This window comes from Phyllobates terribilis, unplaced genomic scaffold (assembly GCF_046119375.1).
Source record: "Phyllobates terribilis strain yellow unplaced genomic scaffold, ASM4611937v1 Scaffold_8__6_contigs__length_399053987, whole genome shotgun sequence".
NCBI classification, from domain to species: domain Eukaryota; kingdom Metazoa; phylum Chordata; class Amphibia; order Anura; family Dendrobatidae; genus Phyllobates; species Phyllobates terribilis.
This window is the reverse complement of record NW_027362768.1, coordinates 316,187,462-316,214,590: the sequence shown is the minus strand read 5'-3', so window position 1 is coordinate 316,214,590 and position 27,129 is coordinate 316,187,462. Positions and strand designations below refer to the sequence as shown.

The window sequence follows — 27,129 nt, the reverse complement described above, 5'->3', positions numbered from 1 at the left end:
CACGCCACAAACAGAGTCGGCTGAGGTATGCAAAAGCACATTTGGAGAAGCCAATTTCTTTTTGGAAGAAGGTCCTGTTGACTAATGAAACCAAGATTGAGTTGTTTGGTCATATAAAAAGGCGTTATGCATGGCGGCAAAAAAACACAGCATTCCAAGAAAAACACTTGCTACCCACAGTAAAATTTGATGGAGGTTCCATCATGCTTTGGGGCTGTGTGGCCAATGCCGGCACCGGGAATCTTGTTAAAGTTGAGGGACGCATGGATTCCACTCAGTATCAGCAGATTCTTGACAATAATGTTCAAGAATCAGTGACAAAGTTGAAGTTACGCAGGGGATGGATCTTTCAGCCAGACAATGATCCAAAACACCACTCCAAATCTACTCAGGCATTCATGCAGAGGAACAATTACAATGTTCTGGAATGGCCATCCCAGTCCCCAGACCTGAATATCATTGAACATCTGTGGGATCATTTGAAGAGGGCTGTCCATGCTCGGCGACCATCAAACTTAACTGAACTGGAATTGTTTTGTAAAGAGGAATGGTCAAAAATACCTTCATCCAGGATCCAGGAAATCATTAAAAGCTACAGGAAGCGACTAGAGGCTGTTATTTTTGCAAAAGGAGGATCTACTAAATATTAATGTCTCCCTTTTCTGGTGAGGTGCCCATACTTATGCACCTGTCAAATTTTGTTTGAATGCAGATTGCACATTTTCTGTTAGTACAATAAACCTCATTTCAAGGCAGAAACATTACTGTGTCCAACAGTTATTACATATATCAAACTGAAATAGCTGTTGCAAAAACACCAATTTTTATAAAACATTAAGCTTAAGATTAATAGGGGTGCCCAAACTTTTTCATATAACTGTACATGCACTCACACAGACCCATTACTAATATTTTTAATATGGGGATTGGGGAAGCCTCACTCACCTGTCCCCGGTCCAGTGTCCTGTCCAGCAGCTCCTCGGGTATGGGGCAGTGCAGGGCCCCCGGCGTGTCACAGACTTCATGGCCCTGGAACATCAGAGGGGCCCACTTTCGGTCGGGTCCGGGCCCCTCCCGCCCATCTGTGCAGGACCTCCGCTCCCACGGTGTTTGATTGCCGGCACTCCCCCAGACATGGCCGCGCGCTGTGCGGCTGTGTCTGCTAGTAATGACGCGGCAGGAGCGACACACAAGCACAATTAAAGGTGCAGTGCCGTCGACCCTGCCGTGTCATTACCAGCAGACACAGCCAGACAGCGCGCGGCCATGTCTGGGGGAGTGCCGGCAATCAAGCAGCGCCTGCGTCCCTGAACAGGTGCCGAGGAAGCGGCCAGGGCCCCGACAGTGAGTGGGCGGGTGGGTGTGTGGGCCCGGCCCCGACAGTGAGTCGGCGGGTGGGTGTGTGGGCCCGGCCCCGACAGTGAGTCGGCGGGTGGGTGTGTGGGCCCGGCCCCGACAGTGTGTGGGCCCGGCCCCGACAGTGAGTGGGCGGGTGGGTGTGTGGGCCCGGGCCCCGACAGTGAGTGGGCGGCTGGGCCCCTCTGATTTTCCAGGGCCCCGGCACTTGCCCGGGTACGCCGGGTGCTGACGCCGGCCCTGCTTCCCCGTAACCCAACTCTCCCTGTCCAGTCCCGGAGCATAAGCGGGGCGGAGCAAAGTGGAGAAGGCGGCCTGAGTGATACTGTCCCTGCTTCCTCCGATTGGATGACTCCGTGCAGGAGGTGGGATTGGATTGAGAGTATTTTTTTTTCTTCTCAACTCCTCAAGCACCAGGCAACATTTTCTAGGCGCCAGACAACATTTTCTAGGCGCCACTGGCGACCAGGCGCCTGGGTTTGTCGAGCCCTGGGTTATGTTATTGTGGTTCCACCCCTGACAGCCAAAAAGGACAGATATTGTGTGTAGCGCTGGCGTCCCTGCCCTCTGCTAGGCAGGGACGCTGCTCCCCTCACCGCTCTGCTCCGTGCCCGGCGTCCTCTCCCCGCTCTGCTGTCAGCGCACGCTCCTTCCCGGCGTCCTCCTCCCGCTCTGCTCTCAGCGCGCGCTCCTTCCCGGCCCCTGTGCTTAGGGCGCGCGCGCGCTCCCCTCCTCTTAAAGGGGCCGCGCGCGCCGTCCTAAGGAGTCCCCGGCCAATGGCCGGAGGACTTCATCATATATAAGGCACCTCCTCCAAAATGGAGGTGCCCGAGCAATGTTGTTTGCACCTGTGTCTCACCTGTGCTTCAGCCCTCAGGTCCCGTTGCCAGTTACCTGCCAGTTTCCTGCCAGTTACCTGCCTGATTCCTGCCTGAATACTTGTTACCTGTCTGCCAGTCTGAGGTCCGACGGTCTGCCTTACTACTCCTGTCAGTCTGTCTAAAGGACCAGCCTGCCCGCTCACCTGGGAGCGCACATCAGCTACCTGCCTACTTTCCTGAGGTCCGACGGTCTGCCTTACAACTCCGGTCAGTCTGTCTATGGACCAGCTTGCCCGCTCACCTGGGAGCGCTTCTCCGTTACCTGCCTGCTTGCCAGCCCGGAGGCTCCGTTGTCACGTGCTGTGACCATCAGCTACTTCAGACTCTTGTCCGCTCACCTGGGAGCGCTTCTCCGTTACCTGCCTGCTTGCCAGCCCGGAGGCTCCGTTGTCACGTGCTGTGACCATCAGCTACTTCAGACTCTTGTCCGCTCACCTGGGAGCGCTTCTCCGTTACCTGCCTGCTTGCCAGCCCGGAGGCTCCGTTGTCACGTGCTGTGACCATCAGCTACTTCAGAGACTCTTGCCCGCTCACCTGGGAGCGCTTCTCCGTTACCTGCCTGCTTGCCAGCCCGGAGGTTCCGCCGTCACGTGCCGTGACCACCTGTTATTCCAGAGACTCTCGCTTGCTCACCTGGGAGCACACATCTACCATCTGCCTGCTAGCCTACCCGGAGGCTCTGCCATCACAGGTCGTACCTACCCTTTACCCAGAGACTGCCCTGATCACTTGCCGTATCTCCCTGTCCGTTCATCCAGAGACTGCCGCCCGCTCCCTTACAAGGGCCGCCCCCTTGTATAGTAGCTCAGAGGTTCCGCCTCCCAGACCCGTTACATTGTGCAATTAGGATGAAGTTGCACTACGCGTTTCGAGGTGGTTTGGCAGCATTTTATTTTACCTCCTATCAGCTGAATTATGACCACAAACAACAACAAAGCTGAATAGGCAGGCAAAAAAACTCTTACAAAATGATTTTAGACTTAAATACATGCATTTAAATTAAGAAGAAAAAATTGCAGCATAGGTGTTAATCCCTTTAAGAAGCAACATCTCTGAACATGGTTTATCATTGGATCTCTGCCGTCGTCACAGTGAAATAATACTAATAATGCTATTACATTAGAAGAACTGTTATTTTTGATATTCTGCAAGAAGAGAGGGCATCACTAAATTTAATCACAAAAATCACAAATTGTTTTCTTCTCCTTTTCTCCTGACTCCTCCGATAGGGCTCTGACCGCAGTCTAAGCGTCACTTTCTCTACCAAGTTCACGCTCGGGTAAATTTCTCCACTTTTCTGCCTCCAATAAATGAAACACGTTTAGTGTTAAACATGTCACTTTCTGTGAAACGTCCAAATATTTCCCAGTGTGAGGAGCCTTCGCTGCATTCACTCCTAGATGACACTCGCCTGCGCGACCTCCAGCGCACCTCTGCCCACCGGGGATCAGTCAGTCTTTTTTGATATTTCGGAGAAAAATAAATCTTCAAGATGGCGTGCATTTTAACAGAAGCCATCAAGGGTTTTATGAGGTCAACAGAACATTTTCTTTGAAAGGATAGCTCATTTAGTCTTAAAAATCCAAACTAAGCGGGGTAAAGGCTCCATAGCTCTCGCTTTACAAAATGTAACAACCACACAGAATCCTCATTTTTCCTCTTCTGTACAAAAGACTTTTCAGAAGTCTCATTATCATTACAGACACATTAAGTATAAGTAGACACGGTAAGTTTAGTAGGTACGTCATACATGCATCATGCTGCAATGATGACATTGCTCTAGGCCTACAGATCACAAAAGGAGCTAGGGATGTTGGAAATTAGGAGGAGGTTCGCAGGATGCTGGGCCGGCGGCCACGGACTACCAACATGGCTGCTCCATCAGAGTCTTGTAACTCTATTTGCTCAAACTTCCTTTTCTTTACAGGAAGCCACATGGAAATAGGCATTAGATTGACTCTGACTTTACTGATTTCTATACAAGTATTTCCTGGTTATCAGGGATCGCTGTCAGTGGAAGGTTGGCAACATTTAATAGGGTTTCTACGCACAGGCTTAGCGTTAGCTACTCCACCAACCAGTTCCCAGGGTTTGCTCTGCCAGAACGCTACACCGGTCAGCAGCTACTCTGTCGACCCAACCGTGGGTAATTCCAGATCCCTGTACAGGGGTAAAAGGGTTTGTCCACTACTAGGACAACCCCTTCTTGACCTGAATGTTTGGCGCCAAATAGTGGACAACCCCTTTAACCCCTGTTCAGAGATCTGGAATTACACACGGTTGGGTCCACAGAGTAGCTGCTGACCGGTGTAGCGTTCTGGCAGGGAATGGTCAAGAGGCCACATCAATAGCAGGAGGAAAGGGAAAGTAGCAGAATAATCAAGCAGAAGGATAGTCTAAACACAAGCTGCGGTCAGAAATCGGAAACATAGGCTGAAAAGAATAATAGAGGTCATTGTAATCTAATCTGTAAGGATAATGAGAATGCTGAAAAGTATTCTGTACAGAACAGGAAATAGTCTAATTTCTTATTTATTTTTTTAAATATAGTTATATAGAAAATATAAAAAAAAATACTTAAAAACATGATTAAAGGATGGGTAATTTTCCGACAACAAATTCTTCTTAAGTTACTCAGCACACTGCCTAATAGGTGCTGATCTGGAATAAGGCATACCTTGTATTATTTCAACACTTTTTTTTCAGAATTGCAAAGTATTATATAAGTAATTTTTCCACTTGCAGATACAAAAAAAGATTTATTACATTTATGTTAAAATTACAGGGTTTCCAATGTGAAATGGTCCAATAAAGCTCAACAAGAAACTTTATACTAGCTTTTAAATTATACTAAATAAAAAGCAAATGAGCGATCCTAATACATGCTATGAAAAAGCTGCGCAAAACGCAGAGTAAGGACGGATAAGGCATCGGTCTGGAGCTCAACTAGTCTATAGCATTAAAAGGCAGCGAGATGTAGAACATATGCATAACGGGACCCCTCTTGGGCAGAGTGAGGTCACGTATTAATCTATGGTATTTATAAAAATTAACCCCTCTCCTGGGCCGAGCGGACCTCCCACTAGAGAGATGATTGAAGAGTATTATCAGGGCATACAAATGACCACCATTAAAAGTAAGAGCGCTCCGGGGAGGCACCGTCGCTGTATGAGAGCACGCGGCACGCCGGTATGGCAATTAATCACATGGGAAGTACAGCAACCGAGCGGGGGGAAGGATAAACAGAGCGCACATGGATTACTGCGGAGCATTAATATTCACCGCCTCACTGTACAGAACAGAGCGGGGCACGAGCACATGAAAATAATGGATAGATAGATCGATCGATAGATAGATAGGATTAACACCCATGGACTAAGTACATGCATATTACTTTAAAGCATAAGTCAAACTCTGCCCCGTGGGCCAAATTTGGCCCTCAGGGTGATTATATTTGGCCCTCAACACCATGTGGAGGACTATGTGGGGCCATTCTTCATTATGGAGGATTCAGGAGAACAGCGGCATTTACACCAGGTAAAAAGTGTACGTCAGATGACAGGTCCTCCGTAATGGCTTCAGGCTATTACTTATGCGAGACACCTATAACACCTGCAGTCTGATGCCTCTATTTGCTCTTACCCAAGGTGACACCATGAGGGGAACTACCTTGGTAGCAGGCAGGGCAGCTAACAATTGGCCTAAGGTCCAATTAGTGAGGACTATGGACAATGGAAAGGGTTACTGTGTCATCACCGTAGGCCCCATCCCCGCGCTGTGACATCACCGTACGCCCCATCCCCGTGTTGTGACATCACCGTACGCCCCATCCCCGCGCTGTGACATCACCGTAAGCCCCATCCCCGCGCTGTGACATAACCGTAAGCCCCATCCCCGCGCTGTGACATCACCGTACGCCCCATCCCCCGCTGTGACATCACCGTACGCCCCATCCCCGTGCTGTGACATCACCGTACGCCCCATCCCCGTGCTGTGACATTACCGTAAGCCCCATCCCCGCGCTGTGACATCACCGTAAGCCCCATCCCCGCGCTGTGACATCACCGTAAGCCCCATCCCCGCGCTGTGACATCACCGTAAGCCCCATCCCCGCGCTGTGACATCACCGTACGCTCCATCCCTGTACTGTAACATCACCTTAAGCTTGATCCATGTGTACTGTGACATCACTTGGTGCATTATCCCTATACTGTGACATTATTTTGTGCATTACCCTAATTTGGGGGGACTAAGGGTTAAAGTTTCTAGTTGTGCAGTGTGTCAACTTGGTGTAAGGAGACTTATAGGCTATTCAATGCTCCTCTAGGAATTTAGGTATACCATCAGCCCATTCAAAGAGGGAGAGGACAGGAATTCTAGTGCCTACTATTGGATGTAGAAATCCTAAAAGTCAATATCAACACTTTAAAGGGTCTTCCCACATGACTTCGGATAAGAATCCAAACCAGAAAGTGCATTTGCAGAAACATGTTTCAGGATGTTTACCCTCATCAGGGCAAAGCAGAATTAATTTGGGTGGATGAGAGGCCTCAGACATGGGATCCAAGTTTCTCCTTTCAGCGTACCAAGCTGGCGTAGGGATACTTTATAGGCCATGCAATGGCCTCCTGGAATTTAAATATGCAAGTAGCCTTTCATCCAGCCAAACCAATTCTTCTACTTTGCCCTGATGAGGGATAAACATCCTGAAGCACACGTCTGCAAATGGAGTTTCTGGTTTGGCTTCTTACTGCGTGCGTTATCCCTGCACCGCGACATGCACTGCGTGCATTATCCCTGCACCGCGACATGCACTGCGTGCATTATCCCTGCACCGCGACATCACTGCGTGCGTTATCCTAGGACTGCGACATTACTGCGTGCTTTATTCCTGCACCGCGACATCACTGCGTGCGTGATCCCTGCACCGCGGCATCACTGCGTGTGTTATCCCTGCACCGCGACATCACTGCGTGTGTTATCCCTGCACCATGACAATTCAGGTAAATGGGGAGACTAGAGCATATGTAAAAACAAGACCCTATTGCTCCATGGTACCACGTGCAGAATACAGGCTACAGCTCCTCTCCTTGCTCCGTATATGGTTGCTTTCTTCTGATACCATCGAGGAGAACAAGCCCTGACAATCTGATTTCCCAGCACTTGTTTTCCTCTATGTCAATGAATCAACTAAGGTAATAGGTTTATATCAGGGGAGAGACACAAATGCAATTGACTTGAATCTGAGCTTTTACTTTAGCTTTCAATGCAGCATGTCTCAGAGAGAGTGCAGACGTGACAGATCTATCTGCCGAGATTCCTGAAAATCTCAGTTGTTCCCACCATGCAATTAGAACTGCAGCTCAGATAGAAATTAATAGGAGCAACAATGCAAGAATTGTTAGAGTGAGAATGGTCACTAGGGGTATAGTCACTTGTGCTCCCCACCCCATCGCCCCTCTTAGTCTCCCCACCCCCATCACCCCTCTTAGTCTCTCCACCCCCATCACCCCTTTTAGTCTCTCCACCCCCATCACCCCTCTTATTCTCTCCATCCCCATCACCCCTCTTATTCTCTCCATCCCCATCACCCCTCTTATTCTCTCCACCCCCATCACCCCTCTTATTCTCTCCACCCCCATCACCCCTCTTATTCTCTCCACCCCCATCACCCCTCTTATTCTCTCCACCCCCATCACCCCTCTTATTCTCTCCACCCCCATCACCCCTCTTATTCTCTCCACCCGCATCACCCCTCTTATTCTCTCCACCCGCATCACCCCTCTTATTCTCTCCACCCGCATCACCCCTCTTATTCTCTCCACCCCCATCACCCCTCTTATTCTCTCCACCCCCATCACCCCTCTTAGTCTCTCCACCCCCATCACCCCTCTTATTCTTTCCACCCCATCACCCCTCTTATTCTCTCCACCCCCATCACCGCTCTTATTCTCTCCACCCCATCACCCCTCCCTCTTATTCTCTCTACCCCCATCACCCCTCCCTCTTATTCTCTCCACTCCCATCACCCCTCTTATTCTCTCCACCCCCATCACCCCTCTTATTCTCTCCACCCCCATCACCCCTCTTATTCTCTCCACCCCCATCACCCCTCTTATTCTCTCCACCCCCATCACCCCTCTTATTCTCTCCACCCCCATCACCCCTCTTATTCTCTCCACCCCCATCACCCCTCTTATTCTCTCCACCCCATCACCCCTCTTATTCTCTCCACCCGCATCACCCCTCTTATTCTCTCCACCCGCATCACCCCTCTTATTCTCTCCACCCCCATCACCCCTCCCTCTTATTCTCTCTACCCCCATCACCCCTCCCTCTTATTCTCTCCACCCCCATCACCCCTCCCTCTTATTCTCTCTACCCCCATCACCCCTCCCTCTTATTCTCTCCACTCCCATCACCCCTCTTATTCTCTCCACCCCCATCACCCCTTTTAGTCTCTCCACCACCATCACCCCTCTTAGTCTATCCACCCCCATCACCCCTCTTATTCTCTCCACCCGCATCACCCCTCTTATGTTCTCCACCCCCATCACCCTTCTTAGTCTCTCCACCCCCATCACCCTTCTTAGTCTCTCCACCCCCATCACCCCTCTTATTCTCTCCACCCCCATCACCCTTCTTATTCTCTCCACCCCCATCACCCCTCTTATTCTCTCCACCCCCATCACCCCTCTTATTCTCTCCACCCCCATCACCCCTCTTATTCTCTCCACCCGCATCACCCCTCTTATTCTCTCCACCCGCATCACCCCTCCCTCTTATTCTCTCTACCCCCATCACCCCTCCCTCTTATTCTCTCCACCCCCATCACCCCTCCCTCTTATTCTCTCTACCCCCATCACCCCTCCCTCTTATTCTCTCCACTCCCATCACCCCTCTTATTCTCTCCACCCCCATCACCCCTTTTAGTCTCTCCACCACCATCACCCCTCTTAGTCTCTCCACCCCCATCACCCCTCTTATTCTCTCCACCCGCATCACCCCTCTTATGTTCTCCACCCCCATCACCCTTCTTAGTCTCTCCACCCCCATCACCCTTCTTAGTCTCTCCACCCCCATCACCCCTCTTCTAAAGAGACTCACTTTAGTAAATCCTTAAGTACCCTGTAAACCATGTTTTCCTAGAACTCTGCATTGTGTTGATCCTCTATGACAGGGTTCCCCAACTCCGGTCCTCAAGGCCCACCAACAGGTCATATTTTCAGGATTTCCTTAGTGTTTCTCAGGTGATGGCATTATTGCCTGTGCAGGTGATGTAATTATCACCTGTGCAATACGAAGGAAATCCTGAAAACATGCCCTGTTGGTGGGCCTTGAGGACTGGAGTTGGGGAACCCTGCTCTATGACAACTGGGTGTTACACATTATCCTGTCGAAGGGGTGTGTCCATAAAAAGTCCAACACAGTCAGTACTGATTGGACAGTGTCAGGGCAGGTGCAGGCGACCATGTATTCCTTCATCCAAGAGAATCGGGTCGATTATGCAAATCACACTCTGATCAAACTCTAATCACAGTGTGATCAGATTTTCTCAGATTAGAAGATGGGAAAAAAAATTCTCCATCTTTTCCATTGTGTCAGTGCGAATAAATCAGACTGTACTCAGATGTCATCTGAGTGCAGTCTGATGTTTCATTGACTTGTGTAGCCAAGTGCGATCTGAATATCGGATAAAACTCGGGCATGGAGAGATTTTTTTTTCCCTAGGACTAGCTCGGTCCGAGGAAAAAATCTGACATGTGCACGGCCCCATGGAATGACCTGGGGACAAGTGCTATAGGATGTTTTGTCAGATCACACTTGGACCGAATATATGGCCATGAGCACGAGCCCTTATTTTTTATAAGACTCACAACCCAACCGGTAGCACCCAGTTAATTTACTCATGGATTTTTAAGAGGAATAAAAGAGGAACAGAACTTTGCAACATTTTAGGAAAAGATTCTCAAAAGTTTCTATTAAAGGGGTCTTCCACTACTCTTTTTTTTTATTATTTCCTTATTAAAAGGAAAACAAAAAGGAACAACACGTGGCACTGGAATCTACACCCTAGTGCTACAGTCTCTCAAGGGACTGGAACTAATGACATCCCTACTATTAGTCGCCTAACCCTGCAGTCAATCAGTGGCCTAAGCAGTGAGTAAATCACCACTTCTGGTCTCAATGGAGACTGGCGGTGCAGAAGCTCTGGATCGAGGGGCATATTCTAATGGAAGCATTGCTTCTTTTTTATAAGGATCCCTGTCCACTGTAAACTTAGTTTATAGAGTGGTAACCTATAAAATGGCCCCATGATAATCACACAATCATCAGTCTTGCCCCAGTTACAGAACATTTTGTCTTACAAATACTGATATAAAATAATGAACAAATATTGAACGCGGCCTTATTGGGACTTATAGATAGGACAAAAGGGATGGTTCCTTACTCTAGAAATTTAGGATCCTGTTCTGGTGGACACAGAGTTTGGGTTCTGGGTTCAAATATAACCAAGGGCAATGGAAGCATAGAATCCTAGAATGTTAGAGTTGGAGGGGACCTCCGAGGTCATCGTGTCCAACCCCCTGCTCAATGCAGGATTCACTAAACCATCTCAGCCAGATGTCTGTCCAGCCTCTGTGTGAAGACTTCCATTGAAGGAGAACTCACCACCTCTCGTGGCTGCCTGTTCCAATTGATCACCCTCACTGTCAAAAAGTTTTTTTCTAATATCTAATTTGTATCTTCTCCATCTAATTTGTATCTTCTCCATCTAATCTGTATCTTCTCCCTTTCAGCTTCATTCCATTGCTTCTCGTGTTTCCATGTGCAAATGAGAATAAGGATGATCCCTCTACACTGTGACAGCCCTTCAGACATTTGTCGACAGCTATTAAGTCTCCTCTTAAGTCTTTTTTGCAAGCTAAATATTCCCAGATCCTTTAATCGTTCCTCGTAGGACATAGTTTGCAGTCCGCTCACCATCCTGGTAGCTCTTCTCTGAACTTGCTCCAGCTTGTATGCTGGGGTTTGCATGTTCTCCCCGTCTTTGCGTGGGTGTCCTCTGACACTATAAAAGACATACTGATAGGAAATTTAGACTGAGCCCTGCTGGGGTCAACATCTGTGAAGAACGATGGAATATGCTGCCGCTATATAAGCATCTCAAATTTTCTTACAAGGCTAGAAACTGTGCCAATGTGATCGATGTGTAAATGCCATTTGATAATCACAAAGTTTAAAGTGTACCTCCAATTTTGCAATCACGGACAACCCTTTTAAATGCGAGCAAACGTGTACCAGTCAACTTGCTGCATCGTCAATAGGTGCTTGCTACGGTCAGTTAATCCGTCAACCAAGCGCTTCAGAACTGTGCCAATAATATAACTTTCCTGATGGAGAAGCACGGATTGCATAAACACATAATTATTCTGTCAATGTCTCCCCTAAAAAGCTTTCACAGCGATTCCCACTCTACAATTTCACGACAGAGACGTGAACTACTTAAGAGAACCCGAGTAACGGCGGCGCAGGAATTCTTTATAATTTTATCCATAAGTTAAAGATTTCTGGCGAGGAGATGTCCGCTTGATCCTATGATGATGAGACCGGACCAAAACAAACAATTATTGTGCAAAAATCAATACGGCGCATAAACCTGGAAGAGCGAGATCTGTATCCTGTGCACGGTGAGGCACAGAAGGACAAAGGATTACACAGAGAATTGCCATTAATCTCTTAAAGGTACCACGCTGCTGGGAAGCCAGGATGTGTATAATGCAGCGCTGATTGCCTATTGTGGGGTTAGGCAACCTAGACGTGGGAATCTGCTGAAATCACATGGGAGATTCTGAATATTTACTGCAAGAAAAATGGAGAAACTGTACAAGAAACTGACTCCACCAGGCCAGCAGAGTGTCACATCAATAGTAGTGTCCCTATTATCAGTGCCAGTAAAGTTCCCACATAATCAGTGCCCACAATAATAGTGGCAGAAGAGTACCCCATTAACAGTCGCTATTGACTGAACACGGTGCAGCAATAATGTCAGCCGGGAGACTCACCAGGACTCCAGCGGCAGCTTGCCTAAGGGCCAAAAATGAGCGCCAATCAAGAATCAAGTGGATTGGCCAACTAAAAAGCAAATAATTAATTGCCGGCTGAATGGCGAGCATGTTTACACAGTTCCTAAAAAAAACTTTTTTGTCATTCATTAGCCCACGTAAAAGGGTTGTGTCAGCACAAAATGACTGTTCAAACCAAAGACAGTACTTGGTGCACTATTGGCTTTGCCAAACATTTCAGTGCACTTCCCATCTTCTTGCTCTTCCTTAATTGACAGCTCTGGCTTTACAGGAGCCAGAAGAGGGCAGAGATAGATGGAAAACAAGTAGGGGAGAAGCTGCACTGATCTCCTCGGCCACTCCAAGGGTGCACTGAGCGCCTGTGCTTGGTTTGAACAGTAGTTTTGTGCTGACAAGAGTTCCTTTAAGGCATTGTTGAGGTAAGAAAGTGTATGTATGCTGGTTCTTACCCTTGCACATCAGCATAGCATTTATATACCTGCCCTGGCCCATATCTGTCTAGGTATAGCTAACACTAGAAAAGACAGCAAGGATTCAGAAGGATCTAGATAAGCTTGAACAATGGACAGTGACTAATAGAATGGTATTTAACAGGTAGGAATGCAAGATTCTACATGTGGGCACAAAAAATGAAAATTACAGCTACAGAATGGGAGGAATAGAACTAAGCAACAGGATGTGTGAAAAAGACTTGGGTATACTAATAGATCACAGACTGCACATGAGTCAACAGTGTGATGCAGCAGCAAAAAAGACAAACACAGTTCTGGGATGAATTAAGAGAAGCATAGAGTCTAGATCACATGAAGTAATTATCCCCCTCTACTCCTCCTTGGCCAGGCCCCAACTGGAATACTGTGCCCAGTTCTGGGCACAACATTTTAAAAAAAGACATAGAAAAACTGGAGCAAATGCAGAGAAGAGTTACCAGGATGGTGAGCGGACTGCAAACTATGTCCTACGAGGAACGGTTAAAGGATCTGGGAATGTTTAGCTTGTAAAAAAGAAGACTAAGAGGAGACTTAATAGCTGTCTACAAATATCTGAAGGGCTGTCACAGTGTAGAGCGATCATCCTTATTCTCATTTGCACATGGAAAGACTAGAAGCAATGGGATAAAAATGAAAGGGAGAAGATACAGATTAGATATTAGAAAAAACTTTTTGACAGTGAGGTGATCAATGAGTGGAACAGGCAGCCACAAGAGGTGGTGAGTTCTCCTTCAATGGAAGTCTTCAAACAGAGGCTGGACAGACATCTGTCTGAGATGGTTTAGTGAATCCTGCATTGAGCAGGGGGTTGGACACGATGACCGCGGAGGTCCCTTCCAACTCTAACATTCTAGGATTCTATGATTCTACCTCTGTCAGCCTGACCACACTCCTGTCTATCGATTCTGGCATCACGCTTTGGAGACACTATTGGTAAGCAATTTGGTTGGTGCTAGAGAGTATTCTTGGGATTCTATGCGCAAAAATCCATGTTGTCATTGCTGCGATTCATGGCAAGAAAAATGCACTTTCACTGCATTGTGTGACTATATCCTAAAAGTGTTCTCCAGACCACAAGCTTAGATCAATGGAAAGTTGTGGTTTGATCACTGTACATAGTGGTCATCGATTCTCTAGCCAACAGCTCAACTCCTCCATACATAGGAATACTCAGCTCAGGTGAGCGCTCCTATGTTCTCAAGAGCCGCTGTCAGACTCTTTTGGCAGCGGCTTAGTTCCAGATGAATAAAAGGATCAGCCACTGAAATTCAGGAGACCGGAGCCTTTTTTACCCCCCAACATCATCTGTTGGGGGAAAGTCGGGAGGTCCCCACACACATTAGATCAGTGCTCCTCAACTCCAGTCCTCAAGAGCCACCAACAGATCTTGTCTTCTGGATTTCCTTAGTATTGAACTGATGATGGAATTATCACCTGGGCATTACTAAGGAGATCCTGAAAACATGATCTGTTGGTGGCTCTTGAGGACTGGAGTTGGGAACACTGCATTAGATGGTCTGCTGATCCTGCCTATATAGTTGGGTTCAGACAACTTTAGTTTAATGCTTCTGGTAGCCTTTGGGATATTAGATGGCAAACATCTACATCCAAATGTCCACATAGTGATACGACATTAGAGGAGGGTCAGATTTCCCCCCTTATTAAAATCAATTGAGCTGAAACCCTGAGCAACAGGATTTATTCAGACTGATCGTCTCTTTAAAACGAGCCGCACTACTCTGTCCGATAAGATGCCGGACATCATGATGCAGGCTCGGACTGGCCCACAGGAGAACAGGAGAATCCTCCGGTGGGCCACCACCCTCTTATATGAGCAGTACTTGGCACAATATACTTGAATCACTATATACAGACAAAAGCAGCATCTTATTCATTTAGCAATCTATCCAGTTTATTGCTATAGAAATTTGTGAATGAGAATAAGGTCACATTTGCATGTAGCTGAAAAGTGGGGCCCTAGAGCTGAGGTTACCGATGGGCCCTTGGCTCCCCAGTCCGACACTGCGATGGAAACCCAATCGATCTCAGTATCTGGCATTTATTTTGTTGTTCTGCTCCGATGAAGAAGAAAGATCTGAACCTAGCCGGAGCATGCAACTTGCAAGCCATTTCGCCTTCTTATCCTGGGGCTTCACAAGTGTCGGAAGAAAGTAATGGGAGGGTGGGCTGGATAATTATTGAGTTTGGCTTAGTGCAAGTCCGTTGATAAATACTCTACATCCCACTGACTTTTTGTGGGGTGAAGAATTTTTTGGAGACCGAGACCTATGCATTTGAGGTTGCAAGAACAGAGACTTCTACAAGGCCCCATTCAGATGTATGGGGAAGTTGCAGAAATGTCTGCATGTGAACCAATATAACTCAATCCTGAATCACTGGACTGGCTAGGTTTCAATATCAGAACATAATAAAGTTATGGATTATTGCACGCCAAGGATGTACAAACTGCTGGCTGTCACCATCAATCATCCTGTTTATGGCTTGGTTTAGGAGCCATACACATATACATACATTATCTCCGATTGTCTACCACTTCTAATTCAATCCCATACGTCTCTCGGCAGCGTCACCTGCTCTGTATGACCTCCAAAGTAGAAAACATATAGATGTAATGATATTATGTCTGCACCTCCCCCACCGCATGGACGGAATAGGTTGTGTATCTCTGAATCCCTCCGTACAAACAAAAGCAGCAGCCACATCAGGATAACCTATAGGACATTATATCAGGGGCCCCGACATTACAGAACCAATCTGATACTGGCCCAACACAGACGCACCGCCATTATATAGGATCAGGATATTACAGATCTAACTCAGCCCCACAGATCCAATTATATCTTATACAATATTTAAATATTTAACTAGATTTTATATTTATTTTAAATATAAATATATATATATATATATATATATATATATATATTTAATTTAATATATATTTTCTATTAGAAACCCATTTTATACTTAATTACATATTTTGTATTTATTATGTTTTATTTATAAAGTTTCTTGGCTATGAATTATGTATATATGTTAGATTTATTTTTTAGTTACATTATATATTTTAAATTTATTTTACATATATTTTTATTTAATATACATTTTTCCATAAATTTTAAACCTATGTTATATTTATTTATTATGTTTTATGTATATATTTTAGGTTTATTTTTTATACATTTTAAATTTACTTTACTGATTTTTGATTTACACACACACACACGTGTATATAATTTATTACACTTCTTCATATAACATCTGTATATATAGTACATTTTAGATTTATTTTATGTATACATTTTATGAATATATTTTAGATTTATTTTGTTTTCTATATATATTTTATGTATATATTAGATTTATTTAGTATTTTAGATTTTATATATTATTTTATGTATACATTTTATGTTTTATGCATATAATTTAGATTTTACATATAGTTTAGATTTATTTTATGTTTTTTGTAAATATATTTTATGAATAAATGTTAGATTTATTTTGAAAATATTTTAGATTTATTTTATACATTTTTTTGTATACATTTTATGCTTTATGCAGATAATTTAGATTTTACATATAGTTTAGATTTATTTTACATTTCTTTTAATTGTTTTCTGTACATAGTTTAGATTTGACGGAAGTGTGGAGTCAGCGTATATGCCTCATGTGATGAATAGAATACTCGAAGCCATAATCCACTATACATAATCCATTAACCCTTCCATATAATCAGGGAATGCTTCATGGAGCATAAGAATAGAGATTTGTGTTGCGGGGCCAGAGCTCCATAACAGAGAGCTGCTGCAATTAACGTGATGAGTTGGACAGATAATCTACAGACAATACCCAAAGTGACGGACCAGAAACACATCAGGGTTAATTCCTTTCTAGAAAAGAAAAACATAATGGTATTTCTCGGTGGATGGACCATGGCAGGATGTATGTTCTGTGTTCCTCAAAGTCCACGGAACCAGGCTTCTGGCATCAAACTTTTTGAGTAGACTCACACTTTTGAACCAAAGGGAATTTTGGGGAAACCGGTCACCATATTTGATGACCAACATCATGGGATTAGCACTGATATTATTGAAACAGCAACACACAGTCTAGTAAGTGACACATTACTGGAATCAGGGTCTCTGCCCCTACATCATGCTGCTATCAGATTACATAGCAAAAACCTACTGACAGATTCCCTTTATATTGATTTTATACTTTATGCTGCAAGGAGCTGTTTAGACATGGGCATCAATAGAAACCTCTTATCGTCTTGGTACAATACCCAGGTGGAAGATTAGAGGCAGAAAATGCGGTGACCAAGCGCCAAGGATTAGTCCAGCCCTATCTTAGGCTGGGGCAACATGTTGACTTTGGCCATAATAATACAGAATATCACTGCAGGCTGCTGCTACATGAGATCACACTGTAGGAAATGGGGTTGCATTGTGAAAAGCAAGGTACCGCACAGCCGCAGCAAGCAAGTTACATAAAATCCAACTGGTCTGGCTTGTTGCAGTTTACCTTGTTGGTGGCAATGCAACCCCTTTCCTTTGCAATCGTAGCAGCAGCATACAGCGATCACTGCTCAGGTGACCTGTGTAGCTGTCAAGGTCACCAAATAGCCCCAGCCTTAACGTTTTACGAAATTATATAGTGTAGTTACTAGTTGGGGGTCCGTTTCCTGAGACACCCAATGATCGGTCATAATTTTTCGAAGAAGTGCATGAGCTGCACGCACAAAGCGATGTACGGGCTCAATAGAAAGTTTATAGGTGCACAGTCACTATCACAGAGCGGTGAACCCATACAACTGCTGTGAGCGCGGAGCTCATGCAAGATCTGTGCATTTCAGAGTGATATTTTGACAGATCCGTAGCAATGATTTTCCCCGTAACACAATGATATAGTGATGTACCAATAATGAGGATCAATATCTGGCAGAATTATTATGTGTAAGGTCAGCTGTGATCAATAAAATCTGTTTCATGGACTGTAGAATTGATTGGACATGCTCCATCGTTTGTCTTGGTCAGTAAATCTTGCTGACATGGTGTTTAGGTAACAATCAGCCATGACTTTCACATCAGGTGCAATGTAGGGCAATGATGGGAACGTTACATCCATGGGCAGCTAAAGGCTAAGGACCCAGTGATTGATCCTGTGCTTGCCCCAGGCCGGAAGCCTCGGGATGTCTGCTGGAGGCCAGGAGTTGGGCTTCAGGATGACAATTGAAGGTGTCCATGTTTGGGTTCTTGAGCTCAGGGATGAGAGTACGGTATCAGGTGTTGGGTTCAGATAAAAGGGGACTTTGTATCCAATTTATGGTTCTTTGGTGTGATGCCCAGATTTCTGCTCTTGTGGGTGAGAAGTAGTAGAAGCCCTGATAAGCAAGGACTACAGGGTTCAGGTCTTGGGGTGAGAATTGGTATAAGCCCAGATAAGCGAGGACTACAGGGTTCAGGTCTTGGGGTGAGAAGTAGTAGAAGCCCAGATAAGCGAGGACTACAGGGTTCAGGTCTTGGGGTGAGAAGTGGTAGAAGCCCAGATAAGCGAGGACTACAGGGTTCAGGTCTTGGGGTGAGAAGTGGTAGAAGCCCAGATAAGCGAGGACTACAGGGTTCAGGTCTTGGGGTGAGAAGTGGTAGAAGCCCAGATAAGCGAGGACTACAGGGTTCAGGTCTTGGGGTGAGAAGTGGTAGAAGCCCAGATAAGTGAGGCCTACAGGGTTCTGGTCTTGGGGTGAGAGTATTGAGTAAAGTGAAGTATAGGGTTTCCGGTCTTCTGAATCAGATATGGGGTCAAGGTCAGGACTTCGGGGTGCAGTATTGGGGGTTGTGATCTTGTGGATCAGGTTTAGGATCTTTAGGTGCAATATGAGATTTCTGGTTTAGAGTTGGTCTGTATGGGGATTTTGGATGTGAGGTCTGATCATGGGGTCAGGTTCACAATGTTGGGGAGCAGGATGAGCTTGGGGTGTGGTCATGAGATCAAGTACAGGATTTGGAGACAAAATATGGACCAGGTGCAAGGTCCTGAATGCCATATGGGGTTTCTTGTCTTGTGGATCAGGTATGGGGTCAAATTCAGTATGTTGGGGTGCAGTGGGGGGGGGGCTCTTGTTTTATGGGACATATATGGGGTCAGGTACAAGGTTTTGGGGTACAGTATGGGGGTTCTGTTGGATCTGGTCTAGTGTATAAGGTTTGCGGTCAAGTGCAGGGTCTTGGGTGCACATTGGGGATTTTGGCCTTTTAGGATATATTTGAGATAAGGTTCAATAACTTGGGGTCAGTTTCAGTATGTCGGGTTGCAGATTGAGGTTTCTGGTCTTGTGGTCAGGTTGAGTTAGTTGGGGAAAAGGTATGGGGGTTCTGGTCTTATATGACAGGTTTGGGGTCCTACCCATTAAATTGGGGTGCAGTATGGAGATCTAATCTTGGAGGATAAGTTAGGGATCAGGTATAGTATGTTGGGCTGCATTACGGGGGGAGGAGGGTTCTAGTATTGTGGATCAGGTTTGCTGTCACACGCAGGGTCTTGGGGTCTATGAGGATTTTAGCTATGGGGTCTAGACAAAGGCAAGGGTTCAAAATCTTAGATTGCAGTATGAGAGATTTTAGTCTTGCAGGGCAGATTTGGGGTCATGCACAGGTTGGTGGGTACAGTATGGGGGGCTCTGGTCCGGTAGGACAGGTTTGGAGTCAGGCACAGGTCGGGGGTGCAGTATGGGGGGCACTGATCCTGTAGGACAGGTGTGGAGTCAGGCACAGGTCGGTAGGTGCAGTGTGGGGGCTCTGGTCCTGTAGGACAGGTTTGGGGTCAGGCATAGGTCAGGGGTGCAGTATGGGGGGCTTTGCTCCTGTAGGGCAGGTTTGGGGTCAGGCACAGGTCGGTGGCTGCAGTATGAGGATCCTGGTCCTGTAGGGCAGGTGTGGGTCCGGCACAGGTTGGTTGGGTGCAGTTTGGGGGGGTTTTGGTCCTGTAGGGTAGATTTGGGGTCAGGCACAGATCGGTGGGCGCAGTGGAAGACTCAGGTCCTGTAGGACAGGTTTGGAGTCAGGCACAGCTCAGTGGGTTGCAGTATCGGGGGTGCAGTATGGGGGGCTCTGGTCCTGTAGGGCAGGTGTGGGGTTAGGCACAGGTCGGGGGTGCAGTATGGGGAGGCTCTGCTCCTGTAGGGCAGGTGTGGGGTCAGGCACAGGTAGGTGGGTGCAGTATGGGGGCTCTGGTCCTGTAGGACAGGTTTGGGGTCAGACACAGGTCAGGGGTGCAGTATGGGGGGGCCCTGGTCCTGAAGGACAGGTGTAGGGTCAGGCACAGGTCGGTGGGTGCAGTATGGGGGTCTCTGGTCCTGTAGGGCAGGTGTGGGGTCAGGCACTGGTCGGGGGTGCAGTATGGGGGGCTCTGGTCCTGTAGGGCAGGTGTGGGGTCAGGCACAGGTTGGGGGTGCAGTATGGGGGGCTCTGGTCCTGTAGGACAGGTTTGGGGTTAGGCACAAGTCGGGGGTGCAATATGGGTGGCACTGGTCCTGTAGGGCAGGTGTGGGGTCAGGCACAGGTCGGGGGTGTAGTATGGGGGCTCGGCTCCTGTAGTGGGGTCTGGCACAGCTCGGGGGTGCAATATTGGGGGGGCTCTGGTCCTGTAGGGCAGGTGTGGGGTCAGGCACAGGTCGGGGGTGCAGTATGGGGGTCTCTGCTCCTGTAGGGCAGGTGTGGGGTAAGGCACAGGTCGGGGGGTGCAGTATGGCAGGGCTCTGCTCCTGTAGGGCAGGTGTGGGGTCAGACACAGGTCGGTGGGTGCAGTATGGGGGTCTCTGCTCCTGTAGGGCAGGTTTGGGGTCAGGCACAGGTCAGGGGTGCAGTATGGGGGGGCCCTGGTCCTGAAGGACAGGTGTAGGGTCAGGCACAGGTCGGTGGGTGCAGTATGGGGGTCTCTGGTCCTGTAGGGCAGGTGTGGGGTCAGGCACAGGTTGGGGGTGCAGTATGGGGGGCTCTGGTCCTGTAGGACAGGTTTGGGGTTAGGCACAGGTCGGGGGTGCAATATGGGGGGCACTGGTCCTGTAGGGCAGGTGTGGGGTCAGGCACAGGTCGGGGGTGTAGTATGGGGGCTCGGCTCCTGTAGTGGGGTCCGGCACAGCTCGGGGGTGCAATATTGGGGGGGCTCTGGTCCTGTAGGGCAGGTGTGGGGTCAGGCACAGGTCGGGGGTGCAGTATGGGGGTCTCTGCTCCTGTAGGGCAGGTGTGGGGTAAGGCACAGGTCGGGGGGTGCAGTATGGGGAGAGGCTCTAGTCCTGTAGGGCAGGTGTGGGGTCAGGCACAGGTCGGGGGTCTAGTATGGGGGTCTCTGGTCCAGTAGGACAGGTGTGGGGTCCAGCACTGCTCGGGGAGTGCAGTATGGGAGGGCTCTGCTCCTGTAGGGCAGGTGTGGGGTCAGACACAGGTCGGTGGGTGCAGTATGGGGGTCTCTGCTCCTGTAGGGCAGGTGTGGGGTCAGGCACAGGCCATGGGTGCAGTATGGGGGTCTCTGCTCCTGTAGGGCAAGTGTGGTGTTCAGCACAGTTCGGGGGTGCAGTATGGGGGGCTCTGGTCCTGTAGGGCAGGTGTGGGGTCAGGCACAGCTCGGGGGGTATAGTATGCGGCCTCTGCTCTTGTAGGGCAGGTGTGGAGTCAGGCTCAGGTTGAGGGGTGGAGTATGGGGGTCTCTGGTCCTGTAGGGCAGGTGTGGGGTCCGGTACAGCTCGGAAAGTGCAGTATAGGGGGGTTCTGCTCCTGTAGGGCAGGTGTGGGGTCAGACACAGGTCGGTGGGTGCAGTATGGGGGGCTCTGGTCATGTAGGGCAGGTGGGGGGTCAGGCACAGGTCAGGGGTGCAGTATGGGGGCTCTGGTCCTGTAGGGCAGCTGTGGGGTCCGGCACAGCTCAGGGGTGCAGTATGGGGGGGCTCTGGTCCTGTAGGGCAGCTGTGGGGTCCAGCACAGCTCGGGGCTGCAGTATGGGGGGCTCTGCCCCTGTAGGGCAGGTGTGGGGTCAGACACAGGTCGGTGGGTGTAGTATGGGGGGGCTCTGCTCCTGTAGGGCAGGTGTGGGGTCAGGCACAGGTCAGGGGTGCAGTATGGGGGGCTCTGCTCCTGTAGGGCAGGTGTCAGGTCAGACACAGGTCGGTGGGTGCAGTATGGGGGGCTCTGGTCATGTAGGGCAGGTGTGGGGTCCGGCCCAGCTCGGGGGTGCAGTATGGGGGGGTCTCTGCTCCTGTATTGGGGTCCGGCACAACTCAGGGGTGCAGTATGGTGGTCTCTGCTCCTGTAGTGGGGCCTGACACAGCTCGGGGGTGCAGTATGGGGGCCTTGGCTCCTGTAGGGCAGGTATGGGGTCCAGCACAACTCAGGGGTGCAGTATGGGGGGCTCTGGTCCTGTAGTGGGGTCAGATCCAGATCGGGGGTGCAGTATGGGGGTCTCTGCTCCTGTAGTGGGGTCCTTCACAGGTCGGTGGTGCAGTATGGGGGGCTCTGGTCATGTAGGGCAACTGTGGGGTCCAGCACAGCTCCGAGGTGCAGTATGGGGGGGCTCTGGTCCTATAGCAGGGTCAGGCACAGCTCGAGGGGTGCAGTATGGGGGGGGTCTCTGCTCCTGTAGTGGGGTCCCGCACAGCTCGAGGGTGCAGTATGGGGGGTTCTGGTCCTGTAGGGCAGCTGTGGTGTCCGGCACAGCTCGGGGATGAAGTATGGGGGGGGGGCTCTGCTCCTGTAGGGCAGGTGTGGGGTCAGACACAGGTCAGTGGGTGCAGTATGGGGGGCTCTGGTCATGTAGGGAAGGTGTGGGGTCCGGCCCAGCTCGGGGGTGCAGTATGGGGAGTCTCTGCTCCAGTAGTGGGGTCCAGCACAGCTCAGGGGTGAAGTATGGGGGTCTCTGCTCCTGTAGTTGGGTCCGGCACAGGTCGGGGGTGCAGTTTCATAGTTTATAAGGCCGAAAAAAGACAATCGTCGTATGGGGGTCTCTGCTCCTGTAGGGCAGGTGTGGGGTCCATCACAGTTCAGGGGTGCAGTATGGGGGGGGTCTCTGCTCCTGTAGTGCGGTCAGGCACAGGTCAGTGGTGCAGTATGTGAGGGGGTCTCTGCTCCTGTAGTGGGGTCAGGCACAGGTCGATGCTGCAGTATGGGGGTCTCTGCTCCTGTAGTGGGGTCAGACACAGCTCGGGGGTGCAGTATGAGGGTCTCTGGTCCTGTAGTGGGGTCAGGCACAGCTCGGTGGTGCCATGGGGGGGGGGCTCTGCTGCTTTAGTGGGGTCAGGCACAGCTCAGGGGTGCCATATGGGGGGCTCTGGTCCTGTAGTGGGGTCAGGCACAGCTCGGAGGTGCAGTATGGGGAGCTCTGCTCCTGTAGTGGGGTCAGGCACAGCTTGGAGGTGCAGTATGGGGGGTCTCTGCTCCTGTAGGGGGGGTCTCTGCTCCTGTATGGGGGGGGGTCTGCTCCTGTAGGGGTGTCAGGCACAGCTCGGGGGTGCAGTATGGGGGGCTCTGCTCCTGTAGTGGGGTCTGGCACAGCTCAGGGGTGCAGTATGGGGGCCTCTGCTCCTGTAGTGGGGTCAGGCACAGCTCGGGGGTGCAGTATGGGGGGCTCTGCTCCTGTAGTGGGGTCCGGCACAAGTCGGGGGTGCCGTATGGGGGGCTCTGCTCCTGTAGTGGGGTCCGGCACAGGTCGGGGGTGCCATATGGGGGTCTCTGCTCCTGTAGGGCAAGTGTGGGGTCCAGCATAGCTCGGGAGTGCAGTATGGGGGGCTCTGCTCCTGTAGTGGGGTCTGGCACAGGTCGGGGGTGCAGTATGGGGGGGTTCTGGTCCTGTAGTGGGGTCAGACACAGGTCGGGGGTGCAGTATGGGGGGTTCTGGTCCTGTAGTGGGGTCAGGCACAGCTCGGGGGTGCAGCATGGGGGGCTCGGCTCCTGTAGTGGGGTCAGGCACAGCTCGAGGGTGCAGTATGGGGGGGCTCGGCTCCTGTAGTGGGGTCAGGCACAGCTCGGGGGTGCAGTATGGGGGGCTCTGGTCCTGTAGTGGGGTCAGGCACAGCTCAAGGATGCAGTATGGGGGGCTCTGGTCCTGTAGTGGGGTCAGGCACAGCTCGAGGATGCAGTATGGGGGGCTCTGCCCGGACGGATGATGGGGGTTATGATGCAGTACACCCTTGGGCTCCATGTATATGCAGTGACCGGGCAGTGACACCGGGGTGTCGGGTTGTCAGTGACAGCGGATCAGACAGCCCCGTCCACCATCCTCCTACCTCCAGCGAGCTCCCCCGGCTCGTCCATCCTTCAGAGAAAGCCGAGATCCCGCACCGAGCCGCGTATACTCTCCGGTCCGGCCCCCTCCTACCCGCCCCCCATCTCACTGATGAGGCACCGGGCGATCCCTGGCAGCTCCGGCCGGCATCTCCTCACATCCGGGCGACCGTGGTTCTCATGGCAACCGCTCCTGGCTCCTGTCACTGCTTACTGGTTGAGAATGGGTTAACGTGCCCTGTGGGGAGGAGGCGGAGCTGGGATTAACTCCCTGCGCTCCGAGTCACGTGATCAGCAAAATAACCTTCGTTTCTGAGGGCGGGGCCGTGTATTATTTTACATCCTGGAGCCGATTGGCTGACGGCTGCACACTCCTCGTTTCTGATTGGTTGAGAGCTAGAGATGCTGTTCATTTCAGCACTGGAGGATGGAGAGTGGGTCAGTCCCCGCAGAGGGAGCGAGGGAGCGCGGAGGGTGGTGAGGAGCTGTCATATCGCCATTGTACACACGGGGCTGCAGCATCTATATATATATATACACTCTGGGGGACCTGGCTGGAGCACGTATCACTTACTAGATCGCCATTGTGCCCTTCTATACTATGAAATGATCACAGATCAGCTCCTAACGCTCTATATTGTGCGGCTCCTCTATTATTCCTCCTGGAAATGCTGCAGTCTTGCCATTCCCCTTGTCAGAACCCTGCGACCCCCTCAACAGCCTGACATACATGGTAACATACCCCCCCCCCCCTATACAAATTGGGATAAAGTGTCATTAGATCTGATTGCTCCTCTGTAACCTCTTACTGACCACAATTCTCTTCCATTTACAGTAATTTTTCCATTTTGACTTTTTTTCTATTTTTTAGAGTTTTACCATTCACCATATGGGCTAAGTATTTTATTAGTTTATTAATATTTTATTAGTTTGGACAGTTACCAAATCTGGTACATTTTTTTTTAAATTTTAATAATATTATGAAGATTTGGGTAATTTATCAATTTTTATTTATTTATTTAATTAATTATTATTTTTTATTAGTCCCCTTTTGGGGACTTGAACCTGCAGTTACTTGTACAATACATTGCAATATCTTAAAGGGAACCTGTCACGTGAAGTAACGTCATTACCCTGCAGATATGGGGTTAATCTGCAGGTTAATAGCGCCCTGAACCTGCCCAGCATCAGCACCGAGAGCCCCACTGCCAGGAGGAAATTAACTTTTATTCCTCCCGTTAGCGTTCGGCTTTCAGTCATAGCGGTGGTTTCAGCACTAACTGATAGCCCGCTCTAATGCTGAGTCTGCTGTCAGTCAGTGCCAGGTGCGCGTCAGCGGGGCTCTAAGTGCTGGCATCGGGCCGGTTCAGAACCCTATTAACCTGCAGATTAACCCATACCTGCAGGTTAATTACGTTTTTTTCACCCTTTAATATTGCCAGAGGCTTCATATGTGTACATGCAGTACATGGCAGACCTGTGGGATGTTCACTAAGCCCCTGGCTGCCATGATGATGCCATGGGTACCCCATCTTCAACATCTGAAAACCTAATGTGATAACTGACAGTATCTGAGGGGTTCAGAGCTTGCACCGACTGCAGCCACTATCCTTGGGTTTCAACAGTACAACACAGCCGGCACCCATGCTGATTGGAGCTCCAGAGCCCGCTACATAAATACATACAGTACGCACAGGGCCAAGTGGGCCAGCACTCTACTGGGTATGCCAGGTGCTTGCGCCAACCCTGGTTCTGATGCCCATCCTCTGGGTATAAGACACTAATTGGAGACCAATAAAATGTGCCTTTCATTACATAACGCTAACATGCCGCAGTCAATAGCAACTCTGGCATCTGAGATGTTTTGCAGAAGGAGAAGACTCCCTCTGTCAGGATATCAAACCCCATTATTTTTTTATTATTTAAGAAAACTCACTTTTTTTTTTTAAATAGCTTACCATAAAGAAAATTTCAGATTTGGTGCTGCTGCAATTGTGACAGTCAGTGGAATGTGTGTGCATATATATATATATATATATATATATATATATATATATATATGTATATATATTTATATTTTTTTATTACTATAATTATTTATTTATTTATTCTTTTTTATATTTTTATGTGTTTTTCACGTGTACCCTAGCATTAAAAAGCACATTTCATAAAAAAATATTCAATTAATTATATGCAGCTCAAAATACTACTAATGTTAACTTCAACATGTTCCACAAAAATCAATTCCTCCTACAGCTGCATTGCCGGAAAATTATTATAAGTTTTGGCTTTCTTGATGTAGGGACATAAAAATAATTTTCCCATAAAATGTTTTTATTATACCAGAATACTAAATGTGAAAAAAAACACCTCTATTTTGTAGCTTTCTATTTGTAACAACCAAATAAAAAGATAACTTGATATTTTTACTGTAGAGCAGAAAAAAAGCACAGTAGCGGAATGGCCATTACTTTACATTTTTTTCCAGCAAGTGTTCATCAATATGTTGTATGTACCCAAAATTAAATCAAATGGCCTTTCACGGGCATAACTGTATAACAAAATAGAACAAAAGAGTCTCTCCTAGGTACGGTCTCACCTGTTTACAATGGTCCTACGCTTAGTCAGTCTTAGATACAACTGACCAACACAACAGATACTCCCATACAATAACTGAAGCAGCCCCTCTAATCCTAGAGGTGAAGATATGGAAACGGCCAGTCCCACCCAGCTCTTGTGACTATTCCTAAAACCAGGACCCAAAATCCAGGCCAATTAATAAAACCTCTCAGCACTAAAGGTGCTGGAGCCTGCTCTTCCAGGCTCATATCACAAAAGTTTATCCACCTCAGTGACACATATCTCCTGTCCAGGAACTGTCCAGCTGCCTTCTTACATACGATACTGCCAGGGGCGGACACAGACTGTAGTGGGCCCCTGTGCAAGAAATTTTTTGGGCCCCCCCCTCCTGCGCTTCATAAGGCAACAAAGTTATCTAAACATAACCCCCCCCCATGTGCAG

At 48.7% G+C, this 27,129-nt stretch overlaps 1 protein-coding gene across 14 annotated transcripts in view; it reads right to left on the bottom strand.

Annotated features, from left to right (window-relative positions):
* Nucleotides 1-24,404, bottom strand: part of CACNA1D (calcium voltage-gated channel subunit alpha1 D) — a 331,678-nt gene extending 307,274 nt beyond the window's left edge. For 8 of the 14 annotated variants that reach the window (XM_073644564.1, XM_073644567.1, XM_073644570.1 and 5 more), the window contains exon 1: nucleotides 24,110-24,403. In XM_073644564.1, coding sequence (XP_073500665.1) covers nucleotides 24,110-24,137 — 28 coding nt within the window. In that variant the 5' untranslated portion in view covers nucleotides 24,138-24,403. Of the gene's footprint in view, nucleotides 1-24,109 lie in introns of all 14 variants that reach the window. The other 6 variants (XM_073644565.1, XM_073644577.1, XM_073644576.1 and 3 more) reach the window with 2 other exon arrangements.
* Between the last annotated feature and the right edge of the window lie 2,725 nt (nucleotides 24,405-27,129).